Below are 19,264 nucleotides of genomic sequence, written 5' to 3'. Positions count from 1 at the left end.
GTCTTCTCATAATGTTAGCACCCTTGCCAAAGTAGAGATCAGTATTTACTAAGCTGAACTTTTGGTGTATACTGGTCAGGATGGCACATGTAAATTACATCCAGGCTTTTCCTAACAGCCTCTGGGACGACCAGTCCTCTATTACCCAGTGGGTTCCCTTCTTCCCAAGGCCCTCGGGGACTAACCTGACTGCCTAGACTGTTAGCTTCACTATTTCTTGGTGGGATTTGAAGCAATGCAGTCGTCTTGGTTGAAAGAAACTGTTTCCAGATGTCCTAAAACCAGACCCTGCATCTGGCTTCTACGGTGTTCTCCTACAGTAACTTGCAGTGATGCTGTGTACTTATTTGAAGTTTCTCATAACCATTCTGCGGTGTGTCAAGCACTATATATAAAATTCACAAGGACCTCTCAGTTATTCAAATACTCCAAGTACTCTATCAGGGAGAATTTCTTATATCTCTTATGTGAATATTCTGTTAGTTTTGGTCCTCCAAGAAGTGGGTGACAAGACGGGATTGTGTGACTAAGCATTTTGTGTAGGGGGAGTGCCTATGTTAGAGAAAATAAGGAACTCTGAAATGGAAGATGAGAATGTTAGGTAGAAGCATCCAAGGCTACTGGGGAATCTAAGCAAGGTTCAGTGAAGCTGGCCTTAAGCCGAATTGGGCTGAAAGAGGAGTCCCATGCCCCCTAAGGAGGGGTATACCCTCAGTATCCTTGCCGCACTCAGTTACTGAATGGGAGCATCACTTGAGAGATGGCTGGGTTGCAAACTAGGATGAATTTCAAAAGCTAGTGGCTGGGACCCTTGGCCAGTTATGCTTCGCATGTTCAGGGCCATCCTGTACTGCTACCAGGCACACAAACCCAAAGTCTGATGCTGTTGAGAGGAGTGCAGGATGTGCGCTGTGTGAACTTGGAGAAAGGAGTAAGAGCATGGAGACCTGTGCTGGAAAAGACCTCTCCCCTGGACTTTAAGAGGGATGACTCCATGTGGATCTGGAAATTCAAGGGCAGCTCCTCGCCCTGTGCAGCTGGAAAATAGGGTGGATTGGGAGATGAGGCTAAGGGAGACATCACATTAAAGCGTCGACTTGTGAAAGCATGAGGCTTGAGCTGTGGTGGTGGGGGGAGTTGATGTGTTGGGAGGGTCTTCTCCTTATGCAACGCTGTGCAGGGTACCAGGGATGGCAGTGAGTCACTGAAAGGACCACTCTTGCAGTCTATGGGAGGGGAAGAAAAGTCAATGTGGTTGCAACAATGAAGGGAAAGAGTAGGTGCCTGTGTGAGGTATGCTAATGTAGACTAGTAGTTCTCAACTGAGGTCAGGCTTGCTTTTAATTCTCATAAAACTGTCAAGTTAGCTAGCTTACAGTGTATATAGTGTAGTCTCGACTTCAGGAGTAGATTCCCATGATTTATCACTTAGATACAGCACCCGGTGCTCATCCCTCCACCCTCAGTTTGTTTTCTGTATTTAAGAGTCTCTTATGGTTTGCTTCCCTCTGTAACATTTTTTTTTTCTTTTCCTTCATGGTCTTCTGTTATGTTTTCACTCCTGTGTGGAAGTTGAGAAACTTCTTTCTCTGACTTCTTTCACTTAGCATAATATTCTCCAGTTCCATCCACGTTGCTGGAAATGGCAAGATTTCATTTTCATTGGCAAGTAGTATTTGTGTGTGTCCACATCTTCTTTATCCCTTCATCACTTGATGGACTCTTGGGCTCTTTCCATAATTTTGCTATTGATAGCACTGTGAAAACCTGAATCAGCACTCTTGTATCCTTTGGATAAATTCGAGCAGTGCTATTGCTGGTTTGTAGGGTAATTTTGTTTTTAATTTTTTGAGAACCTCCACACCATTTCCCAGAGTGGCTGCACCAGTTTGCATTCCCACCAACAGTGCAAGAGGGTTCCCGTTTCTCCACATCCTCGCCAACATCTGTTCTTTCCTGAGTTGTTAATTTTAGCTACTCTGAGCGGTGTGAGATGGTATCTCAAAGTAGTTTTGATTAGTATTTCCCTGATGAGCATCTTTTCATGTGTCCATTAGCCATTTGGATGTCTTTGGAAAAATGTTTATTCCCATCTGCCCATTTCCAATAATCCAATAACTGCCTAATAATCCAAATAACTGGGTTATTCGGATGTAAAGTTTGGGGAGTTCTTTATAGATTTTGGATACTAACTCTTGATCTGATATGTCATTGGCAAATCTCTTCTCCCATTCCATTGGTTGCCTTTCAGTTTTCTTGATTGATTCCTTTGCTGTTCAGAAGCTTTATCTTAATCACGTAAGTGGGAGCATTTTCCTCTCGTGTGATCTTTGGTGATGTTTGGAGACCATTTTTGCTGTTACGGTTGTGGGGGAAGGTGGTATAGGGAAAGCTATTAGCATTTTGTGGCCAGACGACAGTGATATGGCAAAACTTCTCCCAATGCATAGAACAACCCCCTTCACAAACCATCAAAATGTTAGTGTTGAAGTTGAACAGCCTTATAAGGGGACACATTTGAATTTTGGACCCTAAAAGACCAAAATGATTTTGATGACTTAAATGACTGCATGATCCTATAATCATTAACCAAGAAAGCTAATGATAGAATAGGTGGCAAGGAAGAGATAATTATTCTAGAAACAGGTGTTTGGTTCTAGAATAGGTTTATAATAGTTGAACTTGAATTTACTCTTGTCTATAATGTTCTTTCTCTTAAACTCATCATCCTTCAGATCAATTTTAAGCCTTTTCCCTGATTTTCTCTAGACCAAGCTGACCAGGCCTGCCTTTGTTCCGCTACTGGATTCCTCCTTATGTATCATATATCGTATTGTAGCTGCTGACTCTTCTGTAGACTTTAAGTGCAGGGATGATGATTGTAGCACCCAATGGAGAACACAGAAATGCTCAGGTGAAAGAGCTAAAGCAGCTTTTAACATGTGCAAAGTAATCACACTAGTTCATTACATCAGTCCTAAATGCAAGGAAATTTTTAGCAATTTGTTGAAGTACTTGAACATTAAAAAGTTGTGCATAGGTTAAAAGATAACTAAGTTGTGTTTTTCATGTGGGTTTATATTGCACTCTTGTTACAGGAGGCTTTATTTCTGTTTTGCTTGTACTTCCTGTTTTCCATAAAATATACTTAAGCTATCCAAGAAGGTGTTTATTACATACTAGCCACTGTTTTAGATATTGGTAGTAATGTCAGTACAAGAGTGTTAAACTTCTTCAAATATTCATGAGCTACATAAATGCTGTATCAGCGCAGTAATAGCATGAAGACCTACTGGCTCTTGACTGCCTTAGTCCCAAAGTGACACACTACCGTTGACATTGTGCTAATGCCTGACTTGACGTAGATGAAAAGCGCTGGGAAATGAGGGGCAGTGATAGGACAAGGAGGAGGATAGACCATATGCTAGTTGTCACCACCAATCTTGGCCACGGGCTGCCCTTCTTTTGGCCAAATATCCACTTGTCCTTTTCTTCCTGCACAGCAAGCCTACCTCTCTCATCTACAAGGAGACCACCTGTTGGGGGCACGGTCTTCATCCCCAACCCAATACGCAGCATGACTGTGACCCTAATCTTAAACTTCCTACAGGAAAAAAAGAAACCTGATTTATAGCCATTTTGGACAACTTCTGAGGAGGGATTGTGGAGCCTTGCTACCTTGGCAGGAGAGCTCTTTAATCACCTTCTTGGATTCCTCTTTCTGGACAGCCAAGTCACCAAGGCCCCTGGTTCTGTTCTCTGGGTGGGTCTTGCCCATCGCTTCATGGCCACATCTAAGATTCTGGGAGGATGCTGTCTGGGGGGTGGAGATGGGGGTTGGGGCAGGTTTTAGGAATGCTGAGGTAATTGAGGGGCTATGGTTTATGTTACAACTAAAGCAATCGGGGCTTCTTTAGTCCAGGCTCGTGGTTTCTCTGACAGTTTGGTACATTAAAAAAACAAAACAAAACAAAAAAAAAAACAAAAAAACTTAGCTGACTTCAGACGGCAGATTGAGTTTTGGTAATTACTTCATGTTAATTATCTATGACCGTTGCCAAAGGCATTCACGTTAAATCTGTGAATGCCAAGAATATCTCCTAAGGAAAAGCAAAATTTTGGATTTTTCCCTTACTGATAAAAGTCCAGCTGTACTAAAGTAGAACAAACTATAATAAATTGTAAACTTTAGGGAAAACTATACCAGGAGACATAAATGAAAAAATGATATATTTTCCTAAATAATTGAAAACTACATGTTCTTTGATATGACAGATGGTCTGGCAGGTATATGGCATGTGTCCTAGATGTTACATATATTTTCGAGTAGCATGGACTTAAAACATTTCCATAATCAGTCATGAAGATATTTCCATCATACATCTATAAAACAATTCTGAATGACTTCTTAAAGTTTCTAATTGTTATAATGCCTTTAGGTTTTATGTCTTCAGATATTCCAGTTAGAAGTTGAGAGAGGCTATCCTGAAAACTCCCTAGACCTCCCAAAATGTTGACTGTTCTCTACCCTTATGAGTTCCTAGAATTTCAAAACTCCCCAGTGCCCACAAGAAAGAAATACTACAGAATTTATTCCTTGTTGTTGTTGCTGGGACACCACTTGCACCAGGGTCATTTGGCTATATAAGGCTTGGGTGGGTGAGTCTGGAGTCCTCCTCTTGATCCTCAAGGGCAAGGATTGGTGAGTGTGTTCTCTTTTCAGAGGAAGTATTGGCAATGCATTTTCTCTTTATTGCCTCCTCCCACTTCTATACTGGAGATCTGGAGTTGCCTTGTGGAATGGGGAGTAATGAATGTTGCCAGAGGAAAGGACTCCTCTTGAAAGTCTTAGAATTTTCTACTTTAGACAACTGGAGCCAACTAGATTTTCTTCATATTTGAAGTGTGTGTATGTATGATGCTATTTCCTAGGCGTGATCAGTGGTGTTATGAGGAAATGTAATGGAGAAAAACCTGCATCCGATGGAGTAGCTCAAAATAAAAATGAATCTGAGTTAATCTTCATGATCTTTTATTACATAATTATGCTCTGCCTAGGGGAAAAAGGGTGGCTGTAATGTGTGCGCGTGCACGCAGTTTGTTTTTTGAGAGAGTGGGCAGGGACAGAGAGGGGGACAGAGGATCCCAAGTGGTCTCTGTGCTGACAGCAGAGAGCCCCATGTGGGGTTGGAACTCTTGAACCCTGAGACTATGAGCTGAATCGAGGTCGGACACTTAATCGACAGAGCCACCCAGGTGCCCCAACATCTGTGTTTTTAGTGGAGAATTTTTTATCCTATTTCAAAATCTATCTCAAAATCACTGATGTTTTAACAATACTGCCTTTCTCAGGAAATTAGGTAGAATTATTTCTATTCTACAAGTTGTGGAATGGAGAGTCCAATATGAAGTGACTTGCTTAAGTTTCTGTAAGTGCAAACACAGATCATCTCCTCCGGCTCTCTTATAAATAGCATTAACCTGATTCTCCTCCAATTTATGAAAAACTACCACCACAAAGACCAAAATACTACCAGGGATCCACCCCTAAAATTAAAACTCAATTTTCTTAATCATTGAGAGCAATTGGTTCCTAAAATTCTTAGAGGCTCTAATTGCCCTACTCAATTGGAATTTATGTTTGAATGTTCTGTACTTGCCAATGCTAATGTGATAACTATAACTGACTTTGGAAAAGTGTCCAGTTTATATTCTACTGGTTTTTACTATTTAATGAAATCTGAGTACATTATTAGTTGTGGCTACAGTACATGTGTTTGCCATGTATCTGGAAAAAAGTATGTATAAATGGCACAATACGGAGGAACATTTTGGAAAAACAATTACATATATAAAAATACTCTACATAAAAATTTTGACCTATGAGAATAAATTGGAACCAGTTGTATGTATAATTGCTTAATGCCTCTCAATACAGCTTGGTAAAAAGATCGTTGCTCAAGTAACTGGGAAACCCTTGCCCAAGTGAAAACTAGTTTTGCTGCTTTTAATAGTCATAAAAAGAACGTGTTCGGAATTTGATTGGCATTTCTCATGAATCAAATTGCAATGCCCCTCTGCAGACAGGCAGGTTGCTAAAAATATGGCATGATCTAAATAGGATTCCATGAACCACCTGTTTTAAGTCTTCCAATTTCTTACCAGGTTCCTTTCCAAGTTTAAAAGCTTCCTTACAAGCCTTTAGGCAAAGCTCTGATATTTTTACTTGAACAGAAAGTCCCCTGCAGTGGGGTGGGTTATAGAAAACATGATGGGAGTAACATACTTAAGTTCCTCATTGATAAATACAGAGGAGTTACTGTGAGGACAAATGATTCTTTAAGTATTCCTAAAACATAAGGTTTTTGTTGGAGAAAAGCCTTTGAGTTATAAAAGCAATATTCTTACCAGGCTACAGTGTTCTGGTACAACTTAAAAGGAAGTTCTGATGGACTCTGGATAGAGCTATTTTCACTTTTCACGTGGGAATACAAGCTTGACCCCTGTGCAGTGTTATTGGAACATTATGCTAGAAAAACCCCATTGTCAGATTTTGATCCAAAAAAATTAAAAAATTTCCAAGGTAGAGCTTCAGTATAGCTTTCCCCAGTAGTTTGGCATTCAAAGTAGTTTTGTAGATGCATTTAGATATGTAATAAGCCACCTCATGTCTATTTGTATCTTTTACCAAGATGCTATCACATTTCCCTTCTTCAGCATGCTTTTTTAAAAAGACAGAAAGCAATTTTTCCATGGGCCCATTTATTCACGTTTCAAAAATAGTGTCTTTGTTCCTGATAAGCATAGTTGAAGTTTTTCTGGGAATGCGCAGGGAGCTGAAATTTTGGTATATATTGAAAATAAGTGATCTGTAGTTATCGCTGGAGAACAGGAATTAGTAGAATTAAATATGCTAGTGTATAGACCACTAGAATATCCAAGAAATAGGTGAATTCTTAATATATAGTTACATTGTTTAGACTGGAACATTAATACACTAGAACTCGATTATCTTTTAAGCCTTTAAAAAAGTGTAATCCTAACCTATCATGTAACTGAGTGCCAAAACATTTTACCAGTTAGCATTGAAAGAAAACCAAAGCATGTAAATTTATGGCAAGTCCCCTAACCACCATAACCTAATGTTAGAGGAAAAAATAAGGGGAGAAAACCAGGTACTTCACCATGTTCCTTTAAAAAATGTTCATTTCTATGGATATGTATTGAGTATCTGCTACATCTTAAGCAACGTTTTAAATTTTTGGAACTGTAAGCGTAGTAATGGCTTTATCTTTAAGGAGATGTTGATCTAGTAATAATTGTGTGTGAAGAGAAACTTAGGCCTGTAATTGCTATAATCATTTAAATGGCTTTAAGGGATTATTTAAAATTGTGATTTAAATGTTATTTACAACGAGATTTAAAGCAATAACTTCAGTTATTCTCTAACATATTTATAACTAAGAACTGGAAATGAGGCCTCATTCATCAAGACTGTGCTTATCCTATCCGTGATTCAGTAGTTGATCTTTGAATTTGTTCTTCACAGGATTTGCTTAAGTGGAAAATTGCCAAGTTTTTAGATTGTTTAAAATGTTTATTTTGAGAGTGCAAATGTGTGCTCCTGAGCTAGTGGGGAGGGGCAGAGAGAGGGAGAGAGAATCCCAAGCAGGCTCTGGGCTATTAGCATGGAGCTTGATCTCCTGGACTATGACCTTAGCCAAAATCAATAGTCTGATGCTTAGCCAACTGAGCCACCCCGGTGTCCTTAAAAATTATGACATTTTAAATGCAGACCAATCCATTTTTTAAATTTTCTTTTAATTTATATGTGAGACTGTGCAGGAGCAGGAGAGGGGCAGAGACAGACACATACATACATACATACATACATATGCATGGAGTTGGAGTCTGAAGCAGGCTCCAGGCTCTGAGCTGTGAGCACAGAGCCCCACGTAGGACTTGAACTCATGATCCATGAGATCATGACCTGAGCCAACGTCAGATGCTCAACTGACTGAGCTATGCAGGCGCCCCTAGACCAATATATTTTTGAGTATTGAGATGTGATAAGCACAAGTGCAGCCTGTCCAGCTGTCTAGTTTGCCCTTTGTTGGCACGGCTTCAGCCTCCCTGTTCCGTCACTTGGACCTGCCAAGCTTTTCCCCATTTCTGGGCCTTTGAGTCCCTGCTCCTTCTGGAGTGTCCTCCCAGGGTTTTCCAAGGCTACCTTGTTTTAGCCTCAGCCTGAAGTGCATCCTTACCTCACTGATTGTCTCCCTGCCTTTGTTTTTTTCTTTAACTTATTTCTAATTTACATCCAGGTTAGCATATAGTGCAATAATTTCAGGAGTAGATTCCAGGATCCATCCCCTATGTATAATACCCAGTGCTCATCCCAACTCATTAAGGCTCTTCCTTACTGCCCCTTGTCCATTTAGTCCATCCCCCTACCTACAGCCCCTCCAGCAACTCTCAGTTCTCTGTATCTGAGTCTTTTAAGTCCCCCTCCCTGTTTTTATATTTATGCTTCCCTTCCCTATGTTCATCTGTTTTGTATCTTAAATTCCATATATGAGTGAAGTCATGGTATTTGTCTTTTTCTAATTTCACTTTAGCATAATACCCTCTAGTTCCATCCATGTAGTTGCAAATGGCAAGATTTCATTCTTTTTGATCACTGAGTAATACTCCATTTTGTGTGTGTACATACATACATATACCACATCTTTATCCATTCATCCATCGATGGACATTTGGGCTCTTTCCATACTTTGGCTATTGTTGATAGTGCTGCTATAAACATGGGGGTGCATGTGTCCCTTCGAAACAGCACACCTGTATCCTGTGGATAAATGCCTAGTAGTGCAATTGCTGGGTCATAGGGTAGTTCTATCTTTAACTATTTGGGGAACCTCCATACTGCTTTCCAGAGTTCCCAGCTTTATTTTCTTTGTTTTTCCTACCACCAGGCATAGCATTATTGTCTTTTCCATAGAAGTGTAAATTCTTGGAAGGTAGGGATTTGCATGTTCCCCTCCATCTCTGGCCCCTAGCACTGTGCCTGGCACATAGTAGAGGTATTCATTAAGTATTTGTCAACTAATTTGTAGGGTTTATCAAAACTGGTTTATCATAACTAGTACTGTGTAATGGGTTAAGGCATGAACTGTGAAGCCAAACCATCTGGGTTACGTCTTTTAAGGTATAAGACTTGGATAAGTTAACCTTTTGTTCCTCATTTGTCCTTACTAGAAAGAGGGGATAATAAAACTTGAGAGTTACTGTTAGGTTGAAATAAATCCTACAGGTATATATTGGAATTAGGTATTAATATTACAAATGCCTACTTCCAATTTAACCTCACCAAACTAGAGAAAGGGGTCTATAAAAGCTGACCATTTGAGGCCTGCTTTTCACTCTTAACTACCAATGGATACGAGCCCTCATCACACACCTTGCTGACTGCCTACCGCTGACTACCTACCACTGCCACCAACTCTTCCCTTGCTGATGTAAAGATCTTAGCTGCACAAAGATCTGATCTTTCAGAGTTACTGTGTTGACTCTTGTCCCTATTCCCACTTTTCTTCAAACCCTTTAATAATTCGCCCATGGAACCCTTCCCAGAATGTTTTAAAGCCCCTGCACAAAACTATATTGAAAGATAGTTATCAAGATATTAAAAAGCTATGTAAGTGTTTACTTATGCATTAAATATCTAATAACTAAATATTGAGTGTCAACCTATTGTGAGATCTCAAACCTCTTCGAACATGATGAAAAATCGGCTTGCCATCGGCAATATCACTGGGATTTGTTGCCTATGTTCCCACTTGAAGAAAATGCTAATTTTAGTTACATGTTCATGATCATAAGGATGTAATTTTTCTCATTTGTTTATGGTAAGGCTTTCCTGATTAAAACCTCCCTGCATGCAATAGTCTCCATGTTCTAGCTCCAGCCTGTGTCCTAATTTCTGTTCTTCCTCAGCTCAACAGAAGCTGAGGGAATCATAGTTTTAATGGTTGAACAAATACTCTGCGCTATGCCTACTCTGTCAGATACTGTATTAGACCATGGAGATTCAGAGCTCAGGTCTCTGCCTACATGAAGCCTCTTGTCTAGTGAGGGAGAATAATTATAAAGAATAAACGCACGAAGATAACATGTAATGCTCTGAGGAGATCAAACAGTATCCTATAAAGAAGTAATATACCTTCACCTGTACTATTTCTAATCGTTAGTTTCTTTACTAGCACCCAGGCAAACAAATGTTCAGTGTTTCTCTTTATTACACAAATGGTTGTGAACTATACATCTTGGTGTAGTATTTTGCTTTAAATAATTGGAGGCCTTTTCATATCACTACATGCAATGTTTACTTTTTGCCTGTAACCACAAAATATCCCATTGTGTGGCTGTACCATAGTTTACGTACATGTCAGTGGTCTTGGAATTAGGTCCTGTATCTTGCTGTAAAGAACAATACTATGGTTAATAACTTTGTTACTTCATATATTTGGAAATGTAGATTGGTAATAGAAATTCTCAGAAGGGGAATTGCTGCCTCCAAAAACAAATGCATTTGTAATGGTGTTAGAGATCACCAAACTGCTTTGTATTGTGATTGCACTAATCTACCTTCTAACAGTAATGTATGAAGGTATCTGTTTTTTCAGACACATTTGAAGTATGTTATAAAAACTTATATTTTTACCAATTTCCTAGTTGAAAATGGCTTCTCGCTATATTCTTCCTGAGTGAAGTTTAACATTTTTAAAAATGTTAGTTTGAGAGAAAGTGAGTGCATGCACACAAATCGGAGAGGGACAGAGAATCCTAAGTAGGCTTTCCACCATCAGCACAGAGCCCCTGTATGGGGTTAAACCCATGAACCATGAGATCAGATCATGACCTGAGCTGAAGTCAAGAGCCTGACAATTAACTGACTGAGCCACCTGGGTGGTACCCCTAATATTTTCTTTTTTATAGGTTTTGAGTCAGGATTAAAATGACTTGTCCTATTCCAAAGTGATAAAGGCATTCTCTTGTTACTTTCTAGTGCTGTTATGGTTTTTTTTCAAAAGCTTACATCACTGATCTTTTGAATTCTATGTAGGAAGTATCCAAATTATTCTGGATATCTGCCCACATGTTGCAGTACTCCTAAATATTTTTACTGATTTGAGATGTTGTCTATGCACAAGTCTTGAATCCTGTAGGATTAATTAGCCTTCCTTAATTAGCCTTGGGCTTATCATGTGCTAGCATTGAAGAATTTAATGTGGCTGTATCCTATCTTAATATCTAAATAGTCCTAGTCCTACCTCCCTGTTCTCTAGAATTCTCTTGGTTGCTTTATTTTTCCATATGTACTTCAGACGTTTACATATTAAATATAGTTATTAAAATTAGGGTCTTGTTAAATTTATAGATTCATTTGGGGAATCTTATTACTCAGGGACATGGCACTTGGTTCCATTTAATTTGTAGTTCTTTAGTAGTGATTTAACATCTTACAAATTTGAGTTCCTGGGCATTTAATCTGTAAATGGGATAATTTCTTCATAATATCTTCTAATGGGTGTTTGTTCATATATGAAAACTTGTTAGACCTGTATTTTATCTCCCTGAAATCACTTATAGTAGCTTCTCAGTTATTAAGGCACATGCTGATTGCATCTATGAATACTTTTAACTCTCCCTTTGCAATCTATTCTTAATCTTTTATGTAATCTATCTTACATGTGACATCGTCTCTGGGCTGGGATAGTTTATCTTAAGCACTTGTTTTATATTCTATGGGTGTTTTTAAAATGAAGAATGCTAATTTTTTTTTTAGAAGTCATTTGATCTCTTTTAAATTCACATAGGGGATTGTAACGAATTAAGATTCCCAGTATTGGGGGTGCCTGAGTGGCTCAGTCAGTTAAAGGTCACGCTCTTGATCTCAGGGTCTTGAGTTCAAGCTCCATGTTGGGCTTCATGATGGTCATGGAGCCTCCTGCAAAAAACAAGAAAATTTCCAGTATTACACCATCCTTACATTCTTCTAGGAAATTCCATTTTGTCATGTATTCGCAGGTTGCTGAATTAGGTTTGCTAGTAAAATTTAGGGCTTTGATCTCGATCTATATGAGCTTGTCCTGTGTTTTTGTTTTGGTGCTGTCTTTATCAGGTTTTGCTCGAAGATCACACTCCCTTCTTAAAAAGAACTTTTGTGTTTTATGTTTTGGAAAATTTCAAATAACACTGGAATTATCTGCTTTTTCAAGGTTTGGTGGAATTTCTCTGTAAAATCAAAGACATGATTTTTTTGTGATGTAATTGACCTCTTTTTCTGTTGGGTAGAAAAAGGGTCTGTTTTGGAATCTTAACATTTCTGGAGTTGTTTCGGTAACCCCTATTTTACCAAACAGTTAATCTCTATATCATAAATTCTCCCTTTTTTTTTTTTGTTTGTTTTTCTCAGGCATTGATATCTTGTAATCATTCTCTCCCAACTGTCATGCCATTGCTGTCACTGCAATTGAGGTTTTGTCTTCATGTTATAGCCTCTTATAACTGCTAGTATTTTTCCCCCCACCATCTGTAACACAGTTACTAAGCTAAACTTTCTACCTTAGTCTTTTTTAGTATAGTTGACCCTTCTAGTCTTATTCACTAATGTTATATATACCCCAACATCTGGTATGGGGCAGACATGAGAGGCATGCAGAGAGAAGTGTGGGCAAAAGCTCTGTTCTTACAGAGCTTATGTTTTAGTGGATTGTATCAGACAAATAAAAATAAGAGGTATTGATACGTACATTGAAGAAAAATGAAACGGGATAAGAAGGATAGATGTAGGAGGTGGGTTGACATATGGGGTGGGGAATGTGGAGCAGAAATCTGAAACAAGTGCTCAAGGAGCCATTAGGAAAGTGCTTGAAGGCAGAAGTTTTAGTAAGGGGATAGGTCCTGAGGTGAGCTGAACACATCTTGTCATATTTGAGAAATCGCAGAGACACCAGGAGTGGAGCTCTAGAAGGAGCCAGGGTGGAAGTGGGAGAAGTCAGAATTAGTTACCTGTGTGCCTGGAGGCATAGTAGGGGCAAGATGTGAGCACAGCAGGACATCATAGATTATTGTAAGGACGTTGGATTTTACTGAATGACTTGGTCATGTTTGTTGAAGAACATTGATCTAGACTTAAAGAGAAATTACTGTGACTCCTCCATAGACCCTAAACTAAAGGACTGTTGGTTGATAGAGGAAACAAAACATTAGGTTAGATCATGGATGTGTTAGTAAAACTTGGCAGAAGCAGTTGGATTTCAGTTATACCTTAAAGGCTGAGCTATCAGGATTTGCAGATGACTTAAATGTAGGATGTTACCTTAGGCATAAGAGCTCATCCTTGACTTCTAAGGACTTGCGGCCTGAACATTTGGAGTAACACTGTTGCCATTTACTGAAATAGGGACCATTGAAAAGGCAGGTTTGGACTGAAAATCAGGAGTTTTGATTTGGACATGTTTAGGTTGAGAATGCTACTAGTTATCCAAGTGGGGATATTGAAAAACAAGTTTGTGGCTTTTGGAATTCAGAAGATAGATCTTCGTGAAGACTCTTTAGTGGCTCTCCACAGCTTACAAATTGTAAATTGCTAGCATCACCTTCAAGATCTCTTATCTGACCCCAGAAAACTCACTGCCTTATATAAACCAAGCTAAACAGGCTCTCTTATTATAGAAGGTGATAGATTTTTTTTTTTTTTTTTTTTTTTTGCCATCCTGAGGACATTGCCTATGCCATTCTTTTTACTGGAATGCAGGCCATCACAACACTGCCTATTAGAAAGCTGTCCAGTCTTGGTTCCCTTCACACTCTTATATATTGAGTCATCATGGCAAGGAAACGTTATGTTTAGTGGATGACAGTGAATGAATGGACTTCTGGATGTCCTGCATCTGTGTGCTCACTTAAAACTGACGCTGCATGCTTTCCCTTCTTAGTGACAAAGTTAATTATTTTCTTTCTTTTCAGATGGGAACATTTAAAGCGCATGATGGTGAATATTTCTTAGAACCTATAATGAAGGCAGATGGGAGTGAACCTGAAGATGATCATAACAAGCCACATCTTATATACAGACAGGAATTAAAGAGCAGCTATTTTCTGCAATCTCCCCAGCCTTGTGAAGTTTCAGGTAAACTATGGAGTAAAACTTTTTTGGTAAAATTACACTACTTAAATATTCTTGTAGGTTAGAATTGACATATGTTCCTCAAATACTGAAGTATATTTCAAACAAATTTTCTTGACCTGTAAGGACCCATTAGAAATTAGTTTGCAGGCAATTTTGTAAAATAAATTTAGATCCCAAAAAGTATTCTGCATGAGATTTAATAATCAAACTTTAATCCATTTACTAGTCACACTACTAGTATGCTTTCTCTTAGCAGGATTTTAGATAATTAAAGAAGAACCAAAGTAATAACCCGTTGTTCAATTTTCTATGCTTTCAACTTTGTAAAAGAAACATTGTGTGTAGTTTTCTGACTCTTACTCCGTATTTTGAGATTTATGTTGGTGTGTGTAGCAGGGGTTTAGTCTTGCTGTGCAGTATCTTACAGGCCATATATCCATTTTCCTATAGATAAACTTTTGGGTTACTTGCAGTTTGTCATTATAAACAATGCTGCTGTGAATTTTCTTGTCTCCATCTGCTGTGTTTGAGGTTTTCCCAAGTATATACACAGATACTAGAAAATTCCGTATATTGTTTTACAAAGTGGTTTTTATGAGTTTATGCTTCCAATAATGAATGATATTTTTTTGTTTCTGTAAAATTCAGACCAAAGAATTATAATGGATTAGAATCTAGGAATAGTAGGTATCTGTAAAATATAAATCCTACATATCTATTAAGTATAAATCTGTTGCTAGTAAAATTAGTGCATTGCATAGAAGTCCTGTTAAGAGTTGTGTCCATGTGTGTACGTGAATCTTCATATCCTTGTGTCATTCTCTGAAGAACGGAGAAAGGCACCTGCAGTTATCATCAAAGTACAAAATCTAGACAAAGGACTGGGATTAGAAAGGATTTATTTGAGATTGTAGGTGTCCATAAAGTATAGTCCCAACACTGCAATGCCATCTGTTTTGGGATATAATGATATGTAGGCCTTTGAAGGTTTTCTCTGGGAATGCACTTCTTAACCTTTGCTATTATAAGAGTGCCATTTTGGAGTGGTTCTCACTGTGTCTAAGGCCGTGTTTTAAATCTATTGACATAATAGATGCCTTTCTTATGCTTTTAATATGAGCATAAGGGTTTCATTTTTATGGCTTCAAAGAAAACACAAATGGGTACAGCTTCACAATAGAATTCTACAGAAGGCAGCTTATGCTTGTTCTGATCTACCATTCAGGAGCAGCTTGTTTAATGAATTGTTTAGCTTCTTAAGAAGAAAACCACCAAGTAGACACTCTGAATGCATAAATGTTTCACATAATGATATGCAGGGTTTTGCATTCACAATCAGTGTTCATTATCAGAAAGAGAATGGAACAAGAAAAGCCAGTCTTTTGTTTAAAAATTTTTTATACTACACATTTATTACAAAAACACAAAATTAAATAGAAAGTTATGGAATTTCATTTTTTAATCACAATTTTTCCACATTTATCTACTAAAACCTTGAAGACTGTATCCTTTACAAGTCTTAAAAATGGAGGTAATTTAAGTACAACTAACCTACGTATCTTTAATCACAAAGCAATCAATTAATGGCCTAAATAATTAGCTGCTAATCATCATTTTGTTAGGCAAAATGGAGACTTGTGAACATAATTAGTAAAATGTTATCAAAGGCTTTTTCTTCCCCAATTCATGCATTATTGTTCAGACATACTTGTAGGATCTTCTATTCCACAGGTGAACCTTGATTCAGAAGGACCTCTTCCAATGGGTTGGTCTAAAGATTGAGCACATGAACCAAAAAGGTTAAGGGGAAAAGGGAAAGTCATTTTTTCCCCACATTTCTATTGATGGTCTTAATTCATTATGGCCCTAAAGTGTTGCAATTCATAGTGCTTTCAAGCCTTGATGGTTGTTTTCAACATCAGGTTTGACAGTGGCTCCTTGAGGCCATACAAATTACATTTGGTTGCCAAACCTAACTATTATGGATACCAGGCTCCAGGTAGACCTCCGACATTGTCTAAGTAAAATTGAGTCAAAATGGCAAAACACCCCAAAACCCCACAAAATGAGCAAAAAGCCTCTGTACGCTACCATCATCCACCTAACAAAACTAAAACCTCAGAAGGGGGAGGCTCTGAAAAGGTTGGGAATGAAATATCTTCTGGGTTTTTACGTGCAGTTCTGCTCTTGCTTATCCCCCTTGTCACCCACGGCAGAGCGGAACTGGTCCTGGTAAGCTCTGCAGTCTTTTCCCTTGCTACTCTGCCCCTCTCCTCTCAGTGTCAGGAGTTTAGGAGCTTAAAACATTTCTTCTATTAAATGGGACTTGACATGAGTAAAATGAAAGGTCTTTCAATGGGTTTTAGATGATGTTGGCCAGTTTCAAAGTTTCTGTGTTTTTCCTAGTTTTTTCTAAACTTATCCTTAGTCTTGGAGTCCCTAACATGTGCCAAGGAATGTACTGGGTAAAACTTGAGTGATTCTCTTCATTCAGGTTCTCAAAGCCCTGGGAGTGGTAAAAGAACACAACAGAAATCACAAACTGAATCGAGGCTGCTGCGGGCAAGGAGCTGTATTACAAGCAGCTCAAGGGGCTGAGCAGCAACTTCCTGGGTTTTTACCAAGGAAGTGATACTTAAAGCACCTAATCTTCATTGTGAAGGATTTTGGGGCATTTTCGAAGCAAAAGTAAAAGGTTGATGGTAGAGGGGACTTGTATTAAAAAAAAACAAAAAAACAAAAAAAACCACACCCAAGATTAGTTTAGATCAAGTATGGTAAGGTGACAGACCTGGAGATAACTACCTTTTGAAAGAATTTTACAATTCGCAAGAGAAGGGGACATGCCACCCCATGACAAGCTATGAAGCATGTGGGTTGGTCAGGAGGCAGGAAGGAGTGTGAGGAAAGCATGGGCAAAAGGGTTTATTACTAAAGTAGTGGAGAGGTCCTCCGTTGGGCAGGAAGTAAAACAGATACTGAGGTTTGTAGTGAGAGGATTTTTAATAATTTCAGTGTGCCTGGGGCGCCTGGGTGGATCAGTTGGTTGAGTGACCGACTTCGGTTCGGGTCATGATCTCACAGTAGGTGAGTTCAGGCCCTGCATCGAGCTCTGTGCTGACAGCTCAGAGCCTGGAGCCTACTTCAGATTCTGTGTCTCCCCCTCTCTCTGCCCCTCCCCTGCTCATGCTCTGTGTCTCTGTCTCTCTCTCTCAAATAAATGTTAAAAAAAATTAAAAATAATTTCAGTATGCCTGTGAAAGCTGAACTGTGCTGGCAGACATAAGCAGAGCACATTTCGGTCCTGTGGTTGAGAGCCAAATCAGAAATCATTCAATCTGTAAAAGTTAGAACAGACTAGAGGGGAATAGTATTTGTATGTCCAGAGTCCTGATGTGTGTGGTGAGTGTGGAAAGTAGAGCAAAATGGGACTGTGAAGGCACACAGGTGCAGATCTCAAAGGAGTGTAGGATTGTGTAGGCTATCTTATGGGTACTGAGGAGACCCTACTGTTAAAGCAGAGACCGTCTATAGCTTCTAAGGTTGCAGTACTCAGCGGCTTTAGTTTTAAAGATAATTTGGGGGGCACCTGAGTGGCTCAGTTGGTTAAGCATCCAGCTTTTGGTTTTGGCTCAGGTCGTGATCTCCCCTTTTGTGGGATTGAGTCCCATGTCAACTGCACTGACCGCATGGGAGCCTGCTTGGGATTCTTCCTCTACTAGCTTGCATTTCTTTCTTTCTCTCTCTCTCTCTCTCTCTCTCTCTCTCTCTCTCTCTCTCTCTCTCTAATATTTAAAAGAAATAATTTTGGATTTGAATGAGGAGAGACTCAAGCCCAGGGGACTGAAATCAGCTGTGTTGTCAACAGAGGATTTAGATGTCAAGTGAATTGCACATAAAAGAGTAAATTGAAGATAATTTCCTTTAAAGCTTTTTCCTCAGCTTTGAGATGGTAAAGATTGTTCTGTGTATAACCCAGGCGGATAATCCTATGAATGCATGAGAATTCTTTTAAGTAAAATTTTACTTCTATACAGGTTATTTCCCTTTTAAAGACTTAATCAGCATTGGTTTGAAGAAATATGGATGTCTTTAGTGTCGGCGGGGGCCACAGTTGACTTAGGAAGCCGGGAGTCTGGTAACAGAGTTGTACTTCTGGCTCTGCTACTGACTTGGAGAATTTACTTCTCTGGATCTTAACCTACAGTAGGTAATAAATGGCTAATGAATTTGTTTCAGTAAAGGTCAAGTTTCCAGTTTTTTATTAACTTGAGTACCTCATAGTTATAGGGACCAGGCAGTTATAGGAAATGAGTAAAGTGAGGTGTCAGTAGGACACTGAGGTGTCCATTGGGCAGTGGAATGGACGTGCTTCTGGCAAAAGGTGCACAGGGAACTTGAGACCAGTATTACCACATCTTTTGTATTATAACGTAAAGCTAGGATTTTTCAATTGGGGGTGGGGGAGAAACTGTCATGTTTTGTTAGCCACCTGTTTACAGAATCTTAAAGATTTCCAAGGTCCCTGACCGCGGCCAATATTTTGAACTAATAAACTTTGATAAACTTGAAAAGAAACCACCAGTCTCCTCCACCTTCCTCTCCATTTGTACCCCTCCCCACCAAAGAAGCCTTTTTTTTTGTTTAAACTCTAAATCAAACACATACTATAATGGAAACTTAGCAAGTGCTACTTTTTGAAAGTCCTATTATCTAGAAAATACTGGTATTTGAATAACATCATCTGCCCAAACCATTCAAATCGCCTTTTTGCTTTGTTAATTAACATTTGTGCCCTTTAGGATAGTTTCTTCAGTGGTCATTCTTCAGTTGTCCCAGTAATGTTAAATTTTATCCCCAAAACAAAGATCCTAAATTGTGAAATTTTAAGATGTTTGAGCTTATGAATCCTCAGCACTACATCTGCCTAATATAGATTATGAAAAACTCTCAGAATGCTCTTCATGGTCCTCTTCCCGACCCTTGGAAGAACGATAAGCTGTGATCATTGTGAACTTTTACAGATGGTTTCTGTGAGGGGGAAAGCCTGACAGTGCTGTGACAGTTCGA

The 19,264-nt window shown here is 38.9% G+C and overlaps 1 protein-coding gene across 4 annotated transcripts in view; it reads left to right on the top strand.

The window, feature by feature from the left end:
* ADAMTS20 (ADAM metallopeptidase with thrombospondin type 1 motif 20) overlaps window positions 1–19,264 on the top strand; it is a 177,836-nt gene that overhangs the window by 4,843 nt on the left and 153,729 nt on the right. For all 4 annotated transcript variants that reach the window (XM_045061659.1, XM_023256963.2, XM_023256961.2 and 1 more), the window contains exon 3: window positions 14,032–14,194. In XM_045061659.1, coding sequence (XP_044917594.1) covers window positions 14,032–14,194 — 163 coding nt within the window. The remainder of the gene's footprint in view (window positions 1–14,031; window positions 14,195–19,264) is intronic.

Source organism: Felis catus, chromosome B4 (assembly GCF_018350175.1).
Source record: "Felis catus isolate Fca126 chromosome B4, F.catus_Fca126_mat1.0, whole genome shotgun sequence".
Taxonomy (NCBI): Eukaryota; Metazoa; Chordata; class Mammalia; order Carnivora; family Felidae; genus Felis; species Felis catus.
This window is presented reverse-complemented; position numbering and strand designations above follow the sequence as displayed.